At 35.8% G+C, this 22,671-nt stretch overlaps 1 protein-coding gene across 1 annotated transcript in view; it reads left to right on the top strand.

Annotated features, from left to right (window-relative positions):
• Window positions 1–22,671, top strand: part of EDARADD (EDAR associated death domain) — a 79,843-nt gene that overhangs the window by 26,182 nt on the left and 30,990 nt on the right. Inside the window, 1 exon segment of the mRNA XM_044675982.1 lies at window positions 6,672–6,730. Coding sequence (XP_044531917.1) covers window positions 6,672–6,730 — 59 coding nt within the window.

Below are 22,671 nucleotides of genomic sequence, written 5' to 3'. Positions count from 1 at the left end.
ACACTGACTGAATGACTCCAAGCATGCCATTTGATCTTTCCAGGGGCGTGTTACTGTTGTTGTTTTGTTTCAGTCTTGTCTGACTTTTTATGACCCCGTTTGGGATTTTCTTGGCAAAGATACTGGAGTGGTTTGCCATTTCCCTTCCCGCTCTTTTGACAGATGAGGAAACTAAGACAAGCAGGCTTTAATGACTTGCCCAGGGTCACACCACTAGTATGTGTTTGAGGCTGGGCTTGAACCCAGATTTTTGGGACTCTAAACCAAGTGCTCTGCCTACTTTGCTGCCTCTCCACCCTCATGGCTTACACAACTCTTGAACAGAAGGTACTGATCTGCTCTGGTAAAGGAATTTTCTCATCAGTAGTTGCCCATACTAATAAAATTGATGGTCTAGACCAGTGATTCCCAAAGTGGGCACCACCGCCCCCTGGTGGGTGCTGCAGCGATCCAGGGGAGGGCAGTGATAGCCACAGGTGCATTTGGGGGCGCTGAATAGCTGTAAGGAGGCAGTGATAGTATGTGACAGGGGGCGCTAAGTAATATTTTTTCTGGAAAGGGGGCGGTAGGCCAAAAAAGTTTGGGAACCACTTGTCTAGACCCAAAAAAGCCTGTATATATAGTGGCATCAATTTATAAATGCATGTTTATAAATATAATATACAAATATAAATAAATATAAATACATATATATAACCTTATTGTGTATATGCATATGTTTATATGTAAATAATTTGACATATGACTTGTTACATGAATATCCCTAAAATGGATTTTATCAGAATCTCTAAATATTTCCCATTTTGTCTTCATCAAAATTTAACCAAAAACACTCCGTTTGTGGCCTGTTTGTGCCCCACTCTAAAGTGTTCCACATGCACATTTAAAGCTAATGAAGGGATTTAGATACCTGAACCCTCTCAACATCCAGTGCCAAGGCATAGCATAGACCACTGAAATCACATGGTCTGTCTTCTATTACTTATACTGCGGGGCAGCTTTCAGAGTCATTGAAGCAAGCCAGGCAATTGTGAGATCACAGGCCTGAACATGTATATAGAGCATTTGAACCTGACGCCATTGCCAAGTCAAAAATTTTGCTTTCCATCTGAGGTCTCCCCCTTGGGGGGAGGAATAAGGTGGGAAGGGAAAGAGGAGGAGATGAGTAAACTCCCTGCAGTCAGGTAGAGCTGCAGATACCTGCAATTTCTACAAAAATGGCAGAGCTAGAAAACCTTTCTCTCCTCTCTCAGTACTACCCAAGTGGGTAATTTTAGGTTCCATCACCACCATGGAAACAGTGGGAATTCCCACCAAACTTGGGTTTCCCCAACAGTTTTCTTACATGGGCAAATGATCTCAAAGCTGCCTCTTTGGAGGACTGGGAGGTACTTTCTGGGTTAACTTTTAAGTACAGGCAAAGTAGAAACTGGCTGTATAAACTAACAGCAAAGACCTCTGAGAAACTTTCCCCTCTAATCTGATAAAAACAAAGAGTATACAGGGTGTCCCCAAAAGTCTTAGTATAGTTTAAGAACTGTGTCTTAATAGAATATTTTTCTGACTGTGCCAAAAAAAAAAAAAAAAAAAAAAGGAAAAAAGATTTTTGGAAACACCACATCTACATACTCTACTCACTGATGTCAGCCTTTCCTTAATTATAGATTCATTCCTGTTCTTCACCTCCACTGCCTTCCTCACCCCTTAACTTACTAAAAACCCTGGGAAAAGTAATTTATGACTATTTACTTAAGGTAAAGGAACACATTGTTAGGTTTTTGTACTAGTGAGAGGGCAAAGAAGATGTGAGCATTGAGCACTTGAATGGGAGAGAAATTAAAAGATGGGGCACCCAGGAGAAAACAGAATGAATGAAAGGGAAGTCTAGGAGTGACCAAGGTAAGCCCTGCCCATTATATTTAAGAGGCTTTTTCAGGAGGGGTCAGATTTTCTGAACTACTTAGAGATCTCTGCCCCACCCACTTTGGTGAATAATTACATTTTGTAGAACCACTCAAGAAAAAAGTAAAAACACCCTCAAAATAAGAATGTTAAACCAAATGATCATTAAAATGCCTTCCAGCTTCTTTTTTCCATGATAAGAAAAGCTGCTATTTAAACACAACCATTTACCTACACGCTGTTAAATGGCCTGAGTGCCATCCCTCACCTCTCTGTCTCTGTCTGTCTGTCTGTCTCTCTCTCTGTGTCTGTCTGTCTTTCTCTCCCTCCTTCTCTCTCTTTCCCTCTCTCTCTCTTTTCTTCTCTCTCTCATTTTTCATGTCTGCCCTATTGTTTTCCCATCCCCCAGTCACCCCCTTGATACTCTTCTCCATACCCTGGCACAATAGCTATTTCCCAGCCAAGCTTCAAGAAAGTAGTTTTACCCTGATGACTAGATAGCCAAATGCTTATTTCAGTAAAGCAAAATGGTACAAAGTTGGGTTTATCAGAGTTAGCCTCACAAACCAAGAGACTTAATGGATTTAAGGAAATCAGGAGTGCTGTAAAAATAAAAATCAAGGGAGAGATCAAGACAAAAAAAAAGAGAAAATAATCAGAAATTTCATTGTAATGTGGCAAAAGTCAAGCATCAGAGAGATACAAGTTGAAAACAGAATTGACCAAGAAAAAGCCAAAGCTCTAAGTACAGATCTTATCGTGCAAAGTCATGGTTTGACTCTTTGAAAGATATTGTATCAAATGTAAAGATTTCCTGTTTTGAAGAATAAAGCTTGCTGTTTAGCATGTTTAAATGCAAATTCTAGATTCTCTTAGAATTTGAGATTTATAAATGATTCACAGCTAGAGTGGTATGCATTACTATGGAAAGATGATGTTGGAGTTTTGCTTTTATATGATTTGTATCCTTTAAAGATCACTTTATAAAAGCAATGAATTTTGCAAGTTACCACAACTCATCTCAATTTTGCATTTGATGAAAACAGTTTTAAATTGTCCCTTATATTTATTATACAAACCAAACCAACAAGAGTCTTTTTATTTCACATTAAAAATCAAAACACCAATTCATAATGATTGGATTATATAAAGAAGGGTCTATATAACTGAATTAGTAATATGTATGTATATCTGTAGAGTTTAAATTTTTTTTTAAATCCCTTATCTTCCATCTTAGAATTAATACTGTGTATTAGTTCCAAGGCAGAAAAGTACTAAGGGTTAGGCCAGTGACAGGCAACCTTTTGAGCTTGGTGTGTCAAAATTCAACAAAAAACCGAGCACAACTCAAGTGGTGTGTCACTTCGAGAAAAAAACCTATAATTTCACAATATTTATAGTTTAAATTACAAAAATGTATTATTGTAATATATAACTACTTAATGAACCAAAATAGTTAACTAATGTAGGTAGAATTGTCATCTATAGTGCACAGAGTGTCTACACCACACTACAGCAAATGTTTCATCCTCAGCATGCGGCTCCATACTTCTCTGTATGTGGCCACACATCATCGAAAATGGCTACATGTGTCAGTGCTGACACATGAGTCATAGGTTTGCCATCGCTGGGTTAGGCAATGGGGATTAAGTGACTTGCCCAAGTTCACACAGTTAGTGAGTATCTGAGGACACACTTGAACCCAGGACCTCCTTCTCTAAGCCTGGCTCTCAATCCACTGAGCTCCCTGTAGTTGTTGTTGTTTTTAAAATAAGGATTAATTATTTTCACCTTTACTAAATTCACCCTCACATATTCCTATGCCTCACTGAGACATGGAGATGACTCAGTATTCTCAAAGAGTATGTCAGTGAGTCATAAGCTCTGGCAAATCCTAACACACTATGTTCTAACAAAATAGAGATTTCTTTGGGCCTGCCTGATTTAATAGATGAGTAATTTGTAACCATATATATTTTTGAATATAGCTAAAACAACAAACTTCTTTAAAAGTTTCCTTATAGAGGTAGATTAAATATACCCTGTGTAATGTTGGCTAATTTACCTAACAAACCTTGTTCCCATAGATAATACAAAGATAGCCTATAGCCCAGCCCAAATTAGAGGGCTTCAAGTTAATATGATTTTATTATATATGTCAGAAATAGAACTGATACACTTTCAGAGATCAACATCTCTAATGAGATGAAAAGGCTTATTATTCCATCTTTACAGTTTTGTCACTGCCATTGAACAATTGCCAAAATTTTTCCTATGGTAACACTCAGACTTATCTGTTAACGTTTTCTATAAAGTATATGAAAGTTTTGTATGGGAACCATACTGTAGTTTGGAGCAAAAAGTCAGAGGCTCAATTTATATGACACTTTTACCAGCATTTCATGGGAATGACTGATTTCTCTATTTCCAATTTTCATGGCAACTGATAAACAATCTTCAATCACTGGTTTAAGAAATGGAAACCTTTTTCAAAACAATAGATCTCATGATGTTGGTGAAGCCTCTTTTCTGAGCCCCACAACACTAGAAGTGATGGAGGTACATAGATAAGTGCTACTTTCAGTTATGCGCAACCACATTATTATACATTTTATGACCTCTACTTTCCCTAACAAATTACCTAACCTGTACCCTTGCCACATTTTTATAACACTCACTAAAAATTTGTCTTGATGCCAGGTCTCTAGATGAATTTATAGTGCATTTAAAATTACCTCACAATAATCCTGGGAGGTAGGCACTATTATTACTCCCATTTTACAGATGAGGAAACCAAAACTGAAGGCGTTTAAATGACTTACTCAAGGCTGTTCAGCGAGAAAGTATCTAAGGCAAGATTTGAACTCGTGATTTCATGGTTCCAAATCTATTCTTCTACTCTCACAATACTATGTTTATTGCAACAGTATTTTGTTGCAATAATCACATTTTTTGTTGCAAACAAAACACAATTTTGTTGCAAAAATCACACCTGTATAGACCTTGATCTTTTGATTTTTCTTTGGTTTCTAAAAAATACTGTTAAAAAAACACTCCTCTATCCACTATCATACCTACCTGTCCTAAAATGAATTATTACAAATATGGTATACTCTATATTCGACATCTGTATCTGACAATAATACTTGCCCACCAACTTTTATAGTTACTACTAGAGTCTTAGGATGAGCACTCTGAATCCACATAGACCCCCTAACCCATGCTCTTTCCATAAATCCTCTTTCTCACACAGACATCGACTTCTTTAACCTTAGTACCAACTTTTAAGTCAAATCAGGTTGATCAGAAACAGTGGCAAAAGGCAGAATGACACAGTAGGAATCAATTTGAGTCACTCCTCTCTATTTCTTTTTTAGGATTTTTTGGGCAGTGGAAGTGTGGGGTGGTAGAGATGGAAGGGAGGCAGGGAGAGATGAACAACAGAAACCGATGTGAACTACAGAACTTCAAATTCCCTATTTAAATAAACGCTACCATACCGAAACTGTTGTAAAGATTAATCTATGGCATTCAGGAAAATGAACAAAAAATATGTGGATTTGTTGCAATTACAATGTCAACTATTGTGAGAATGCCAGCAAGGTCCCATATCCAGGACCTTTTGAAATTGATACAGGGAAGATGCTAGGATATATGTTTCCTGTTAGCTTGGTTCAAAGATTGAAGGGAATGGAAGAGAATATAAAAATCACAATTCCTATCCCTAGCTTATTTTTTAAAACAAATAAGTCAACCTTTAAGGTGAAAGTTCTAATTGTTAAATGGCTTTACTTTTTTTGAAAATTTTATGTGTAAAGAATAAGTATAAATCTGCTTTGGATTTTCCAGCTTTTTTAAAAAAGCAAAAATAGGATTTACACTCAGCTTCGGTCACATGATGTAGCAGGAAAACATTGTCTTTGACTTATATGATTCAAGCTAAAAAGCTGGTTGAACCTCATTCTAATTTTTGATTGATGTTATCCATTTTAATACATACACCGTGGGACTTTTATGACAGGTTGGAAGCTGTAAAATGAAGTCATGGGTGGCAGAAAACCAATAATGAACATGTAAACTTGAAGCAGTTTTGGGAAGCTATTATAAACTAACCTGCCCTGCCCCCCAATTCTTTTCTATCTCTTTTAAGCATTCAGAAGGAAACCACAACAAAACAGAAACTATATTGCTTTGATTTGGGGGAGTAAGACCAAAAGAAGCCAAGTCTGAATGTACTCTTCTTTAGAGCATGAAGTTTTTTTATTTTAATTTTTTAAAATATTTTCCCATGTTTACATGATTCATTTTCTTTCCCTCCCCTCTTTCCTCTTCCCTCCCAGAGCCGACAAGCAATTCCACTGGGTTATACAAACGTTATCACTTGATGCCTATTTCCATATTATTCATTTTTGCAATAGAGCCATCTTTTAAAACCAAAACCGCAAATCATATACCCACATAAACAAGTGAAAAATCATGTTTTCTCCTGGATTTCTACTACCACAGTTCTTTCTCTAGATGTGGATAGCATTCTCATAAGTCCCTTGGGATTGTCCTGGATCATCACATTGCTACTAGTAGTAAAGTCCATTACTTTGGATTGTTCCACAGTGCTTCACTTCCTGTGTACAATGTTCTTTTGGTTCTGCTCATTTCACAGTGCCATTTATTTGGCAAACAAATGACCTAGCACATTGAGAACATCATTTGTCATATGTCAGTTATTTGGGTATTCCTTTATGTCAAGTTTTGTGTTTTGTCTTTCTTAGATGAGGAATATAATTCAATTACACTGAAAGTTCCACCAAGTTCTGACATAATGCATCAGGTAAGGAAAATACTTTAAAAATATATTTAGAAAATCATCCACTTTTGTAATGCATCAAGATTTTGTTTCAACTAAGGAGGTTTTGTTTTTTCCTTGGGCATCCTTTAAATAAATAAGTGAACTAAATGCAGAAATGATGGTTCAATTCAAATATAAGAGAAAATAGAAACAAATACTTTGGAAAACAACAAAGTTATTAAAGGATGAAAATCCTTACAGCAAAATAAGTTCAATTATATTAGAAAAAGGTACATTTAAACTAACCAGACGTTTATGATAATTTTCATTAAAAGCAATGGGAGAACAGACATTCCAGATAAGTGTTAATAGAATGGTGATTTTGGAATGAGTTTTTGTATGCATCCCAATAAAATCATCCATGTCTACAGTTTGCTTTTCTTTTAATCATTGTGATATTTTAAAATTCATAATTTGGATTTTGAAATGCCTATTTGTCTGATGAGAATAAGTGATTTGTGCTCTGCAAATTAAAAATGATAATTGCTTTCCTTCATTGTATACTTAGTGTGAGGGGAAGGGAAAGTGTGGTGGTGTTTTGCTTATGGTTTTGGTCTATCTCAAATCATTGTGATTATTTACAGTGATCAATTCTAGGAACTAGAGTTTCACTTTGATTAATAAAAAAATGCAGATGGTACATGAAGAATGGAAAGCCAAAGACAACCAATAGGGAAAATATAAATAAAATTTTCAAGGTTTGTTGTTGGTTTTTTTAAACCTTGGTGAAGCTGCCTGGAGTACTGGGCAGCATACTACCTCAAAATCAGGAGGACCAGAGTTCCAATTTCACATTAGATGCAGGTGATCCCCAGCAAGTAATTTCATTCCTCTGTGCCTGTAAGGGATCTCTAAGATGATTAGTTGCTTATCTGATGCTTATCTGAATTGGTAGAAAGAGTTTCTTAACCAGGAGTTCCCCCTACAGTTGAAATCTTGATCTAGTGGGGGGGGGGGGAATTATTGTAGACTTAAAAGAAGTTCAGGTGGGACATATTCAATTGCAAGAATTCATTCCTTTTGTGAATCAAAATAACATTGGGGTAAGCATTTTAAAATGCTTATTTTGGGGGAAAACTTGATATTCAGAACATTTGGTAACCAAAGAGAGATTTTAATTTTTTGCTTGTTTATATCATACTTTGCAAGATCAATTCTCAAAACAGATTCTGTCTTTTTTTTTAGTGTCGTTTGTTTTCAAAGAAACCTCTAAAATTTTTATCAAATAAGGAAGCAAAATCTCAGGGGTGAGGTTTTTTTTTTTGTTTCTGGTTTTGGTTCTTTTTTTGCCTTGGCTGGCACATGACTTAACTTACATAACTTTTTTTTTTTTACCAGAAACCACTCTATTGAATGGTAAATACTTTTTCTTTTCAAAAGTTCTTAAAAGGTCCTAGAATTTCCATTTGGTAAAGGAGATGATTCAAGAAAAGAAATAGTCCTTTGCTATAACCTTGTGAAATGGAAAGAAATGAAGAGAAAAGGGATTTCACATTGGTGTCTCAGCACCTCATCACAGTTGGGTTGTCCATCCCTTTTCAGTAACTTAAAACTCATTAGCAAAATTGTGCAATAACTAGCATGTGCTAAAACTATATTTAGAGTATTAAATATTTCCAACAGCATGTCTTGCCTCAAGGTATGCTGGTTCTGTCCTGCACCTTCCATAAACACAAAGTAAATTTTTAACAAGACAAATTTGTAGGTTTGTTTAGTCTTGCTCTTAAAAAATTAGTCTGTAATAAATCTTTATTATTAAATTGTGATATTCTCAGTCAGATAAAGCACCTCAGTAATAAAAAGAGACTATACATTAGTTGTGGAATGGGACACTGTATCCCACTTACAGTTAAACTCTATTGCAGTGAAGTGGAATCTTCAGACCACATCTCCCTATCTTTGTGGTCTTTTCTTTCTTTTACTTGCCCTGACCCTTAAAAATAACATGAGATGGAATAAAAAGAAAAGTAAAACATTTTTGAAAACTTCAACCAATGACATCTCAAGGTTATTGCTTTTTACTTTAGTCAATTTCTCAATCATCAAGCTTTTACTCAATACCTACAATGTTCAATGTTCTGGGCATTGTGATAGCTACTGGGGGATACCAAAATGAAAATGAGACAGTCCCTGATGTTAGGAGCCTATATTCTATTTGCAAAGTAAAGTGTTTTGTAAACCTTAACATTCTATAAAAATGTGAGTTATTGTTGTTGTTCTAAAAATGTAGAACTATACTCAAAAGGAAACTCACCTTATTAGAAGAATTTTGGCCTGAAGTCAAAGAGTAATTTTGATAATAGGCAAATTTTAAATTTTAGATGGCAGCTGAAAAAAGTAGACATCTTACTTGGCTTGAGTTTAGCTTCATGACAATGAATAAAGTTTTCTCACAAGACAGAAATTGGACTAGAGCCATAATTAAATGAAAGGGAACTGAGCTAGTTCCAGAATTGAATCACAAGATGGAATCAGTGTAGTTCACTCAATTCCCACTACCACTTTCTGTTTTAATCCCCTCAATTTCCTCAGGGTCAATTTGAAACTTTTCCAACTTGGTGAAACCTGCCAGAAATCATAGTTTTATGCTCTTCTGCCATAACCTTTGAGAGTCCAGGTCATTTCCATGCTACAAAAATGCATAATAGCAATAGGTGGTTGTCCTTCATACATGAAGAGGATCAAAATGAAGTCATGATGTTGAGATCAGTAAGGTAGTCCAACCATATAGCTAATCAGAACAATATTAGCTCAGAAGTCTCTATTACAGATTGAGCCCAAATTGTTCATATAAACATTTGGAGTAGAAATTGCTCTAAATTTTCACATCTCACATTTATTGTGAATTACTATGATTCTGCTTTGCTCATAGAGCACAGGACCTTTCAGGAATGCCATGCTGGATGGTCCTTTGCCAGCGTCTCTCATGTCTTACAATCGATACTGTCATTCTTCAGAGAGACCTTTAGAGTATACTTATTTTACTTATATGACTTTAGTACATGGGTTGATATAACTAAGTTGAAAAATAAATCCACTGACTCAGAGTTGGGAGAGACTTTAGAATCATTTAATTCAGCCTGTACCTTCATAGGGATTCCTCTACAACAGATATTTTTTAGCTCTCTTTGGGCCATGAACCCTTAGGGCTGCCTGGTGAAGTCTGGATTCCTCAGAATAATGTTGTGGAATGCATAAAATAAAATATGTGAGATTACAAAGGAAATCAATAAGAGATTCTAGGGGGTGGAAGTCAGGAGGTAGGGTATAGGAGACATGAGAGTCAGTCAGTGCAAAGCTTTAGAGATTCAGTTGGCTCAGGCTCATGATTTCCTCTAGCTCTTTTCAACTGCATGTGAATAAAAATAGAAGAGGTGGAGAATGGGAATAAGTTGGGGTTGGGGTTTGGCATGGTTGAATATCAATGAGAAGGGAGGGATTCAAACAGTAGAGAACTTCTGAGAGCTGGACTATAGGAATGAATTTGGAAATGGAGGAAAAGACGGTTATATCAGGGATGGTAGCCTGGGATAGGAACTGTTGGGTGTAAGGTTTAGGGGTCCCAGTAAAAGAATAGGTTTAATGGGGGCAAGATATAAGGAATTGCAGCCTGAAAAGAAGTTATGATCTGATAAAGGACTTTAGAGTTTTGGGTCATTGAAGGGAAACAAGTGGTAGTGCAATCAAGGATATGACCATCCTTGTGTATGGCTAAGGTAGGCTATGAGACTAGACAACAGAAGTTGAGGAAGCTACAGAAACTTAATTTGGAGGAGAGTATTTAAGAGGACCTCAATATATATATTCAAGTTCTCTCAAATGAGATCAGGAGTTGGGGTAGGGAAGAAGACTGAGCCAAATACTGAACTTCTTGAGAAAGGAATTAGCTTCTCTGATTCCCAGTTTCCCCATCTGTAAAATGTGGATAATAATAGAGTCTGCCTTGAAGAATCATTATGAGAATCAAATGAGATAATATATGTAAAAACATTTTGCAAACTTTAAAACACCTTAGAAATGTCAGCTGTTATTCCCCATGGTTTAAAAAAAAAAGATCTCTAAAAGAACACTATCTTTGAATACATCTCATCCATGCTCAGTATCTTGAACTCATTAAGGATAACTAAGTGCCGTATAACTATCTTCTCACTAATTCTGAGAGTCTCAAGATTATTATTCTTTTTTTTTAAGAAGTTTTTTTATTTTTTTTTAAACCCTTAACTTCTGTATAGTGGCTCCTTGGTGGAAGAGTGGGCAATGGGAGTCAAGTGACTTGCCCAGGGTCACACAGCTGGGAAGTGTCTGAGGTCGGATTTGAACTTAGGACCTCCCGAATCTCTAGGTCTGACTCTCAATCCACTGAGTTACCCAGCTGCCCCCAGGATTATTATTCTTGATAGAAAGAAGTAAAAGGAAAATCAGTTGTGATGGCTTTTCTCCATCATTTATTAAATTTATCCTGTCTCCCCTAAATAATATTCTGATACCTCCTTTGATCTACCTCTCATACCCAACCTGGCTGAGAAAACCCTTTTTGTCCTACTTAATTTTCATTGCTCATTCTAGCTTTGGGGGTCCTGTCAGACAAGCCTACTTCCTTTTCTGACTATATATGTCCTGGGATACATCTCGTATACCACTTCTTGTGTACAAGTCTTCATTGGTATTGTGCTACACTTACCACCATTTGTCATTCCATTGGCTTTTGATTCATCCATAGTTTACATTCTTTGGAGATTATGGTATTTCATGATTTGTAGGTATATAGTGTCACTAAGAAATATTAGTTTTGGAGGCAGCTGGGTAGCTCAGTGGATTGAGAGCCAGTCCTAGAGATGGGAGGTCCTAGGTTCAAATCCGGCCTCAGCCACTTCCCAGCTGTGTGACCCTGGGCAAGTCACTTGACCCCCATTGCCCACCCTTACCACTCTTCTACCACCAAGGAGCCAATACACAGAAGTTAAGGGTTAAAAAAAAAAAAGAAATATTAGTTTTGAATCATTAAAAATGCTGTATGATTAATCAAATTATCTCTAGTTTAGTCAGTATGTAACTCTGAAGACATGCTCTGATGTACAATATTATTTAGAAAAGCCTGCTTGTTCATTTTGCATCCGTTTATAAATTATTCTTTAAACTTTCATTTAAAAGTAGGCATAAGTTCACGGGACTATATGGGAAGAGGGAAGAGAGAAGTTAAATTCCTGATCATACCACCATCACTCACTAGAAGGAAGATGTAGGATCTGGAGAAGATGTCAGATAAGAGGAAAGCACACATAACAGCAATAGTCATCATTCATGCCCTAACTCAGAATTTAATGAAGTGTTTAATAACATTTGATTACAGTTTAATAATGCTAATCCTGGGAAAGGAATAGCTCATGCATTTGTATAGCATTTGGACTATTTTACTCTAGTGAAAAATTCTCTTTTTAAGAGCAGTTATTAGTAATAGGTGGGCATTGCTGTAGATGCTGGACCTCTTGTTAGGAAGCTTATCTTCCTGAGGTCAAATCTGACCTCAGATACTTAGTAACTATGTGGTTTATAGTGGTCGATGGATTTAATCATATGTGCTGCTCAAAATGTTATCTATTTTTCCCCCTTTCTTCTAATAGGTATGTAATTTTGTAAAGGAGGGAGTATTTTCTATATTAATTATGTTTAAATCTTTACTTAGCTTAACAGTTTTTTAAAACTCTTTATTTAGTTTAACAGTTTTTTAAAACAAAGTTAAGATCTAATTTTGAGATTTTGAAATTAAACAAACATATTTCAGAACTTTAATATCTTCTTTCCTGTGACAATTAATCATTTGATGGATTTGGTTTACCCTCAAGTTACCTTTTATTATACAACCACAAATATATATAACAAGGCAAAGTATAATACAAGGTATTCCAAAAGTCCGAATGTGGTTTTTAGCTACTAAAACTTAAAACTTTCATTTTGAAACTTTAAAGTTTTTAGTAGCTTAATACTATTACTTTTGGGACTTTTGGGACACCTTGTATATGTAACCTCACATTCATGGCTATGTTTCAGTTTTCTTTTTCCTTGGATCGAAATGTGCTAAAATTCAATGTGACATGAAAATGCAAACTTTCCCTTTATTTGAAAATTACTAGAAAGTTCTTTTTTAAAGTAGGCATATAAACCTGGGTAAATATAAGGATGGTGATTTTTATCCCAGAAATAGGGAAGTTAAAAAGAAAGGAAAGAAGGAAAATGAAGTTTAAGATGCCTCCAGAATGTCTATTTGGAGATGTTCAATACATATGTTACTGGACCTCAGGAGAAAAAAAAGGAGGTTGGATGCATATACGTCTGGGGTTTATCTGAACAAATTCTCATAGTCCTCTAAAAATAATAAAGCAGGCATATGGATTATTAGTTATTAATGTTCTCTTAGTCACCTTTTTTTAAGATAATACCACTCCTGAATTTTTCCCCTTTGATTTGATAATGTATATTATTTTCTCTCTTTGAGATTTCAAAATTTGATTCCTTACTTCTTCCAAAATCCTTTGGGTCCAAAATGGATTTCTTCTATTTTTGTCCTGGTCCAGTCTGTTCTCCTAACTACATCTTCTTAAAATACTATATTCACTCACTCATACTTGACCTATATAACATATTATCATTGATGATGAGAATAGATTGTTATAAACGTGATGGCAAAGCTGTTCCATTTGCTCTCTATTTGTTGTCCTCTTTCATTTTCATCTGATTGGACTTAGTTGGTTCTCTTTCCAAACTTTCTGCAAATGCCTTTTCCTTTCTACTGCTTTTTGCCATCTTCTGAAGTAATATCATTAATAATCTTTTGGCATATTTTCCTATAATGTTTTGAAATAAGTCAATACTTTAAAATGGTTACTTTTGCTACAAATCTTGTCACCTGTCAAGGACAGCAGCTATTTGCTCACAAGAGCAGTTTCTGGATTCATTTGACATGCCAATGTAGTACTTGTTTTCTTCAATGGATTAATCTTTTGCATGACATGGTGATAAGCAAGGTCAATGTCTTTACCTTTATTTGTTGCTCATTTTTCAGTCATTGCTTATTGGAATAAATCATATTAGAGCTGCTATAACTGCACATTATGTATTCCCATATTGTCCTTTCTGCCACTTGAGAGTTGATTGCTACCTTAAAAAAAAATTAATGTGACTACATTGATTGCTGATTCAAAAATTACTTCCGCATCATTAACAGTTTCCTGTTTTTTAAGATACAGCTACTATTCTTTTAAAAATGCTATTCCGTGCACAATTAGGGTCAGAACCTTTTGTGTACTTCTTGAAGAAAATATTAATGACATGTAAATGAGTCTTTTGAGTCCTATAAGCCTTTGAGTTCTTTCATTTCTTAATCCTAGCCTATATTTTTAAATATTTTTTCCTATCTTACTGTACCCTCCTTAATATTCAAGCTATCTAATAACAAGTCATGGATTAATGTGCCTTGGAGGCTCTTAGGTTCAGAGGATTTCAAGCAGTAAGGAACCATAGAGATTATGTCATCCAATTTTACATTTAAGGAAATTTAGACCTAGCAAGATTAAGTGACTATCGATAAAGGAGGCTATCCTATAAGGATTCCTCTCAAGCAGGAGATAGGATAGGAAGAAATCTGATAGATACTAAAGGCCATGTTCTCCCTGTCCTTATCTACTTCATTTTCCTGGGTCAAATCATACCCCCAAAATGAGGATGGGGTGGGAATAGACCCTTCATCAAAAGGTTCTGTTACATAGATTCATGTGAGTCTAGGAAGACAGATAAACCTCTACTTTCTTCTATTATAACAGTTTCCAGCATTAACCTTTATTCATTCATTTGTTCATCCTTGAACAAAAATGTATTACTGATTGACTACTGTCTTGGTTGAGTTTGAACTAGCATACTGAACATCGAATATGAATTTCTCTTGTCTTATAAAAATTCTTCAAATTTCTTGCAGCAAACCACATTCCTTTAAAAATAAAGGCTGGGGAGCAGCTGGGGGGCTCAGTGGATTGAGAGTCAGGCCCAGAGATGGGAGGTCCTAGGTTCAAATCTGACCTCAGACACCTCCTAGCTGTGTGACTTTGGACAAGTCACTTGACCCCCATTGCCTACCCTTACCACTCTTTTGTCTTGGAACCAATACACACTATTGATTCTAAGACAGAAGGTAAGGGTTTAAAAAAAAAAGTAAAGGCTGTATTGTTTGTTTGGTTAGCTGTGATCAATTTTCCAATGTTATTCAAGGTTTTTTTTTTAATAGACCTGTAATTCTAGTAGCTATAGGCAGCTTCTGGTGTTTTCTGATGTCACTACCTTGCCAGTAAAGAATTATACCTCTCTGCATTCAGTATTGCCTGGCAACCTGGAGGTTAAATGACTTCTTGAGCTTCTCACACAACTAGTATATGTCAGAGGCAGGACTTAAACCCATAACACTATGTTCTCTCTCTTTAGGGTTAAGTGCAACTAAGTTACAATTAGGTATATGATATTCATCATTTTACCGATGTGAATTAGATTGAAAAACACTATCCTGACAGATAATAATACATCTACCAAACAGTAAGAGGGAAACTTTTTTAGGAAAAAAAATATTCTACTTTGAAAATAAAAATCAAAATGGAATGTAAGTAACTACTTCATTAGTTTATGGCGAAAAATCAAATTAAGTAACAGGAGAGAAAAGTAAGTTAGGAAAGCTAACTAAAATAGCCTTATTTCTCAAGTAAATAGGTCAATTTGAAGGGAAGGAAAAGAATGATAAAGGGAGCTCCTTGTGTGGAGTTCAGAATGCTATGAGGGTGTGGGGCAGCTGGGTAGCTCAGTGGATTGAGAGCCAGGCCTAGAGATGGGAGGTCCTAGGTTCAAATCTGGCCTCAGCCACTTCCCAGCTGTGTGACCCTGGGCAAGTCACTTGACCCCCATTACCTACCCTTACCACTCTTCCACCTATAAGTCAATACACAGAAGTTAAGGGTTTAAAAAAAAAAAGAATGCTATGAGGGTGAAAAAGGTTCGAAATAGCTGCTGAAGGGAATGAGATCATGAGTCATCACAAAGAGCTTAAGAAAGGATTGTCAAACATAACGAAAGACCTAACAGATTTTTTTTACTTTCTTTTAAAATTTACTTTAAAATAGTTTTTATTGATGTATTCTTTTTTTCTTTATCATCCTAGTGTTTCCTCATATTACTTCTCCTTCCCCTGTCAGAGAGCCATCCCATAAAGCAAATAGTATTTTATAAAGCAAAAAAAAAAAAAAAAAAGATGAAACATCAGCACAACCAATCAATACATTGAAAAAGTCCCCAAACATGTACAACCTCTGTGGACCCTCTCACCTCCACAAAAGGATGGGTTGGGACTGAACTCGCATATCTCTTCATTCAAATGAATAATTCAATCCAATAGGCATTTATTAAGTACCTACTATGTGCTAGGTAGTGTGCTTAGCACTGGGGATTCAATTAAGAAAAAAAGAAAGAAACTGCTCCAAAGGATCTTTTAATCTAATGGAGGAAGACAATACACAAAAAGAAGCCAGAAAGCAAGGGATTAGGAAGATAGACCCCAAGTGGTACCCAGAATGGAGGGCATCATATTCCTTAGAGTTCAAAGAAGTGCTGCAGAAAGTGAGGAATTAGCTGGAGAGTCCAGATATCAATCTATATAAAGGCAAGCTTTGGAAGGAGATTAGTACTTTAAACTCTAGCCCTCCAATCAGAGAGGAGAGCAAGCAAGGGAAATGTTGCATATCCAAAGCTAAGGTAAAATATCATGTTGATGAGATTTCAGGAAATCAACTTTTCATAGGTGGGAAATCATGTTCCTTGGAGTTCAAACCTAGCAAATGGAAAATCATGCTTGCTACTTTCATTTTTTTTTTATTTTTGTGCATGTGGTAGTTCTTTCTATTAGCATTGTTGTAGTTATTTGGTTTATTATTTTCTTAGCTGTACTTACTTCACTCTGCATCAGTTCGTATAGATCTTTTCATGCCTCTCTGTATTTATCACATAATTTCTTATGGCACAGTTACAGTTATATACTACAATTATACACTAAAATTTGTTTGGCCATTTCCCAGTCAACAGGTATCTACTTCATTTTCAATTCTTTGTTCTCACATAAAACTGTTATAAATATTTTGATACATGAATATTATCTTCTTATTGTTAGATTCCTTGGGTTATTAGCCCATTAAGAGAGTCTCTGGCAAAAAGAGACTAAAAATAATTTAAAAAATTTTTAAAAATTAAAAAAAGGCTAAAAATTACTTTCCAAAATGGCTATACCATTTTACAACTCTACCAACAATGTAGTAGTGTTCTTGTCATTTTATAAGTCCTCTATTGTCCATCTTTGTCATCTTTGTCAATTTGCAGAGTACAGTATGAAACCTCAGGGTACAATGGGAAATCTTGACAAAGAAACTTAATATCTGGAAAGCATCTCAGAGGTCAGAGGTCATTTGATCTGGCCTTAACCCAGCCTAATTGACAAGTGGTCATCTAGGGTCCATTTGGACATATTCATTGATAAGGAACTCATTACATACAGGTCACTCCCCCAAAACAAATTATTCTATTTTGAGAGTAACTCTGTCTTTCTTTAGGTTAAATAAAAATCTGCCTCTCTGGCTCTTTTTACCCATTAGTTGTAGCCATGACCTTCAGGGTCAAAAAAAAAAAAAGAGAGATTCATCTCTCTTTGACATGAAAGGCCTCCAACCATTTGAAATTAGCTATTATATATGGGATATATAATATATACATACACATACATAGCTATTATAGACATATATAATGTGTGTATACACATGTATTATTTATTTTTATATATACACCTCTACCCTAACCCAACAAAACTTTTCTTCTACAGGTTAGAAATCTCCAGTTCCATCAATCTATACTCATATGATATAATTTTAAGTCTTGTCTCCATCCCCATTTCCAACTTTGGATGTTTTTCATCTGACCATATTCATGTCTTCTAGATATGGTTTTACTAGGTCAAAACACAAAACTGTCACTTCATTCTCAACACTATATTTCAGCCTAAGATCACATCAACTCTTTACAGATTCTTCCTTTATTTCTGAGCCCACAGATTTATCAAAAGCTACTAGTTTCCTGGGCTTTTTAAAACACAGAATATGAGGGATGAGGTGTCTTCACAAAGTCCTGTTCTGATGACTCATCATTGTTTGGAGATAACCCTGGGTTCTTGAAGCCTCTGCTAAGCTGGAAAGAATTTGAGCATGAGTCTCAGCAATAGACTGAGCCAGCTATCAAAGGACCAGTCTACAGCACAAGAGATTCATCCCTAGTTGGACCCCACACAATGAATTCTTCAGCCATATCAACCCTTGGGGAAAAAAAAAAAAGCAAATGAAAAATGCATATTGCCAGGATTGCTACGTGCATTTTGATAAGCAGCCTATTGAATTTTGTGTGTGTGTGTGTGTGTGTGTGATGCAGACGTGGCAGACAGAATACTGAACTGGACTCAGAATTGAATTGGATTGCAAGCCAGATTGCATTTGGGGAATTGTACACTGCTTTCAAGTTTCTTGTTCCTCTAAAAGGCTATCCTACTATTTATTCTTCCACTGACACCATATGAGCAACACAAAATAGTAAATGTAATATTGGGTTTCCAGTAAGGAAGTCTTGGATACAGATCTTGCCTGTGACATTTACTAGCTGTATGAACATGGGAAGCAACAACCACAAGCAACTTTGTTAAGACATCTACTAAATCATAAATGGGTTATAATTTGAATTGGTCAAAGGAATTCCCATTCAGATAGTTCTGCACTCCACTCCCTTCACCCCCCTTTAAAAGCGCTAGTGGCTCTCTCTGCCACTAGAAGATGTCTGTTTAACATTTAAAATCCTTCAGAATCTGTTTTGAGTCTACCTTTCCAGCTTTATCATACATTATTTCTCTTCCCTCACTTTAACTTATAGCCAAACTTGTCATCCTCCTCTATAACATGCCATCTTTTATCTCTGCCTGATGCCTTTGTTCTGGCCACCTTCCATGCCTAGAATGCACCCCCTCCCAATTTTCTCATAGAATCCCCAGCTTCCTTAAAAATTCCACTCAAAAGCTACCTCTTGCATTTAAGATTATCCCATTCTGCATAGGATAGATGATTAATAAATGTCATTTAAATAGGCACAGAAACTGGGGGAAAAGGGTGTCTCTTGCTTATTATTATTAGTTCGTTGCTTTTCTACATAAAAAATTCTTCATTACCAAAACTCAACAACATTTCAGTTTAAAAATCAATCAACCAATAAAGTATTTATTAAGCATCTACTCTGTGCCAGATATTAGGCTAGGTGCTAGAGATAGAAAGATAAAAAAGAAACAGTTCCTGGCTTCAAGGAGCTTCTATTCTATAGAAGTATATATAAAATAAATAAATATATACAAGATTTTTAAATTTTTCTTTCTTCTCACTCTACAATCTGACTTCCAACCCCACCATTCAACCAAAACATCTCTCCAGTTACTGATGATTTCTTAATTGCCAAATCTATCTGCCTTTTCTGTCTTCATCCTTCTTGACTTTTCTATAGCCTTTCACATGGTTAATCACCCTTTTCTCCTTGATGATCTCTTTTCTCTAGGCTTTAGGAATTCTATTCCTTCCTAGTTTTCCTCCTACATATCTGACCAGTTCTTATCAATTTCCTTTATCCCATCTTCTTCTACATTATGCTGTCTCTATCTGAACCCTCTTTTCTTCTCTCTACATATGTTTCACTTGGGGATCTCATCAGTTCCCTGATTTCTATGCTGATTATTATTATTATTATTTCTATGCTGATTATTCTTAAATCTAAGTATACAGCCCTAATCTTTCTACTGACACTGAGCATTTTTGGTTGCCTGTTGGACATCTCTAATTAAGTATCCTATAAATATCCTAAACTCAATATGTCCAAAATGGAATTCATTATCTTTCCCCTAAATTCTTCCTTTCCTCCAAACTTTCCTATTGCTGTTGCAGATATCACTGTCCTCCCAGTCAGTCAGGCTTACAATCCAGGTATCATCCTTTACTCATTCTCTCTCATGCCCTCTATCCATTCTATTTGCCAAGCACTGTTGATTTTATGTGTGTAATGTCTCACCCACATAACCCCTTCTCTCCTCAAACACTGCCACCACCCTGGTGCAGGACTGTATCAATTTCACATCTGGATTATTGCCCAGCCTGCTGGTCAGTCTCCCTGCTTCATGTTTCTCTCCACTACAGTCCCCTCTCCATTCAGCTGTCAAAGTGATCTTCCTAAAGCTTAGATCTGACCCCCAACTCCTGAATGAATAAATCCCAGTGGCTATCACTTCTAAGATCAAGTATAAAATCCTGTGGTTATCATTCAAAGCCCTTCATAACCTGTTCTCCTTCCATCTTTCTCTCCTTCTTACACTTTCCTCTCATTTTCATGTACTCTGTGATCCAGTGACACTGGCCTCCTTGCTATTCCTTGAAGAAGGTATTCCATTTCTCAAATCTGGGCATATTCACTGACTGCATGAATTTGTCTCCTTCTCTCCTTCTAAAATACCAATAAAACAGAAGATAGTACTAATTTTTTTCCGAAGGATATAAATTCTTTGAGGGCAAGGAATTATGTTTCATTTTTGTCTTTATATCTCCCCAGTCCCTAGAACAGTTTATCAAATCTAGTAAGTGCTTAATAAATGTTTTTTGATTGACTGATAATTAAATACAAACTAAAAGATGTAACTGAGGATTGAGGATGAGTTCTAAGAACTGAGGAAGTCTGGATAATGTAGATAAGACTTGAATTAAGCCTTGAAGAAAGCTAGAGATTCTGAGAGCCAAGGGTGAGGAAAGAGAACATTCCAAACATGAGACTCAACTTGCACAAAGCCTTCCAGCATAAGGAATGTTATGGAGGTAAAAGTTGGACTAGAATCAGTGGTATCAAACTCAAAGAAAAATGGACCTCAGCTGCTGCATATTGAATTGAAAATCACAAATTAATATTATCTATATTCCATTTATTTTTATTTCTTTTGTTAAACATATCTCAATTACAGCAATGAGTTTGATAACTGTGGACTAGATGACTCCTAAGGCACCTTGTAGTTTAAATATTCTATGATTTTTCTAATTTAACATATAATTATTCTTTTGACTGCCTTTTATTGCATTGGTTCAACATTATTCTTAGATATAGGGGAAATCTTTATGTGTTTAAGCTTTGTTTTTTTTGTTTTTTTGTCTAGATCTATGATTTCATACATGGGTGGTAAAAATGTTGGATGGAATTTCCACTGATGAAGATCAATGACTCATTTATGACTTGTAGTTTTTTTAATTAACAAAAATATTTTTTCTTTCTCTACCACTTCCCTCTATTAAAAATAAAAACAATCCTTATAACATACATTTAGAATATTTTCTTACAAATATTCATAATTAAGCAAAACAAATTTCTATGCTGGCCACGTCAAAAAAAAAATATGTCTCCTTCTGCACTTGAGTCTATCCCCTCTCAATCAGGAAGTTGGTATTATGTTTCATCACTGGCCCTCTAGCATCATGTTTGGATTAAATTGATTGGAATTATTAAATGTTTAGAAGTTGTTTTAGAGAGCGGTATGGAACATTAAACTGATACATGCTTTGCCCGGGACTACTGTGTCAAGAGGCAGAATGTGAGTCCAACTTTTCCAGCCTCCAAAGATAACTCTCTATTCACTTTGCTAATATCATGCATATGCTCAGGATAATTCAGCTGAAATAATCTCTTAGGATCACAGATTTAGAGTTAGAATAAACCTTAGAGGTCATTTAGCTGGTAGGTAATACATTGGATTAGAGTGGAGATATTGTCTCAAAAAGACAGGTTCGAGTGTGTGGGACTAAATGACTACTAAAGTTCTTTTCATTTCTAAATTTATGATACTGGGCTTCTTTGAAGGTATTAACATAAACATAATATAAACTTAAATATGAAATATATAAGAAGGAAAATAAAATGCTATAGAGCATCTGAGAAGGAGAAATCACTTTCTAAGAGAATTGGGAGTATTCCAAGGAAGAGATGACATTTGATCTGGGTTCTAAAGGATGAGTGAGTTCAATTGATCAATCAATGAAGCATTTATTAAGCACATGTTATGTGCAGACACTAGTCTAAACATGGGGGATACATTTTCCTGAGAGGATGTAACATGTACATCGTATGCCTATGACATGACCTCTCTGGAAGAGTCCATCCTGTGGGTGGCAAATTTGAGTTTTAGGAGGATCCTTGTAGGGGAGTGTTCTTACTCTTGTAGCCCAAAAGTTCCCACAAGAGTGCTTCCAATTAATAATCATTCCAGTAAACTTAATTAGCTTTCAGCAAAGAAATTTGTTAAGATGATATAATAGGAACAATTGGAATAAAACATACCTAAAAAAATCTGGAGTGCCCTCTAACACAAATATAGACATATTCCTGGGAAAAGTAGGCTCATATTTAAAAGTACAATGGTTACAAAGCTTTTACAACTCCTAATACTTTAGGACCTATCCCCCATGTCATAGAGTCCTTACATAGCTCTCCTGACATGAGGCATCTCTGCTAGTGGGCCATTCAGGTAGACCTCAGACTCTGCTCCTTGTTTGAATTCATAGATAGTATTCTTCTGTATTGAGACAAATCATATTCCTTGAAGTCAGTATGCATGGATCAGGAAGACCTGAGTTCAAATATGGCCTTAGCCACTATCTGTGGGAGCGACCTTGGGCAAATCCTTGAACTTCTGTTTGCCTCAGTTTTCTCATCTGTAAAATGGGAGTAATAACAGCACCTATGTTCCATTGATGTTCTAAGGAACAAATAATTGATAATTGTAAAGCTCTTAGTCC

Source organism: Gracilinanus agilis, chromosome 4 (genome assembly GCF_016433145.1).
Source record: "Gracilinanus agilis isolate LMUSP501 chromosome 4, AgileGrace, whole genome shotgun sequence".
NCBI classification, from domain to species: Eukaryota; Metazoa; Chordata; class Mammalia; order Didelphimorphia; family Didelphidae; genus Gracilinanus; species Gracilinanus agilis.
This window is presented reverse-complemented; position numbering and strand designations above follow the sequence as displayed.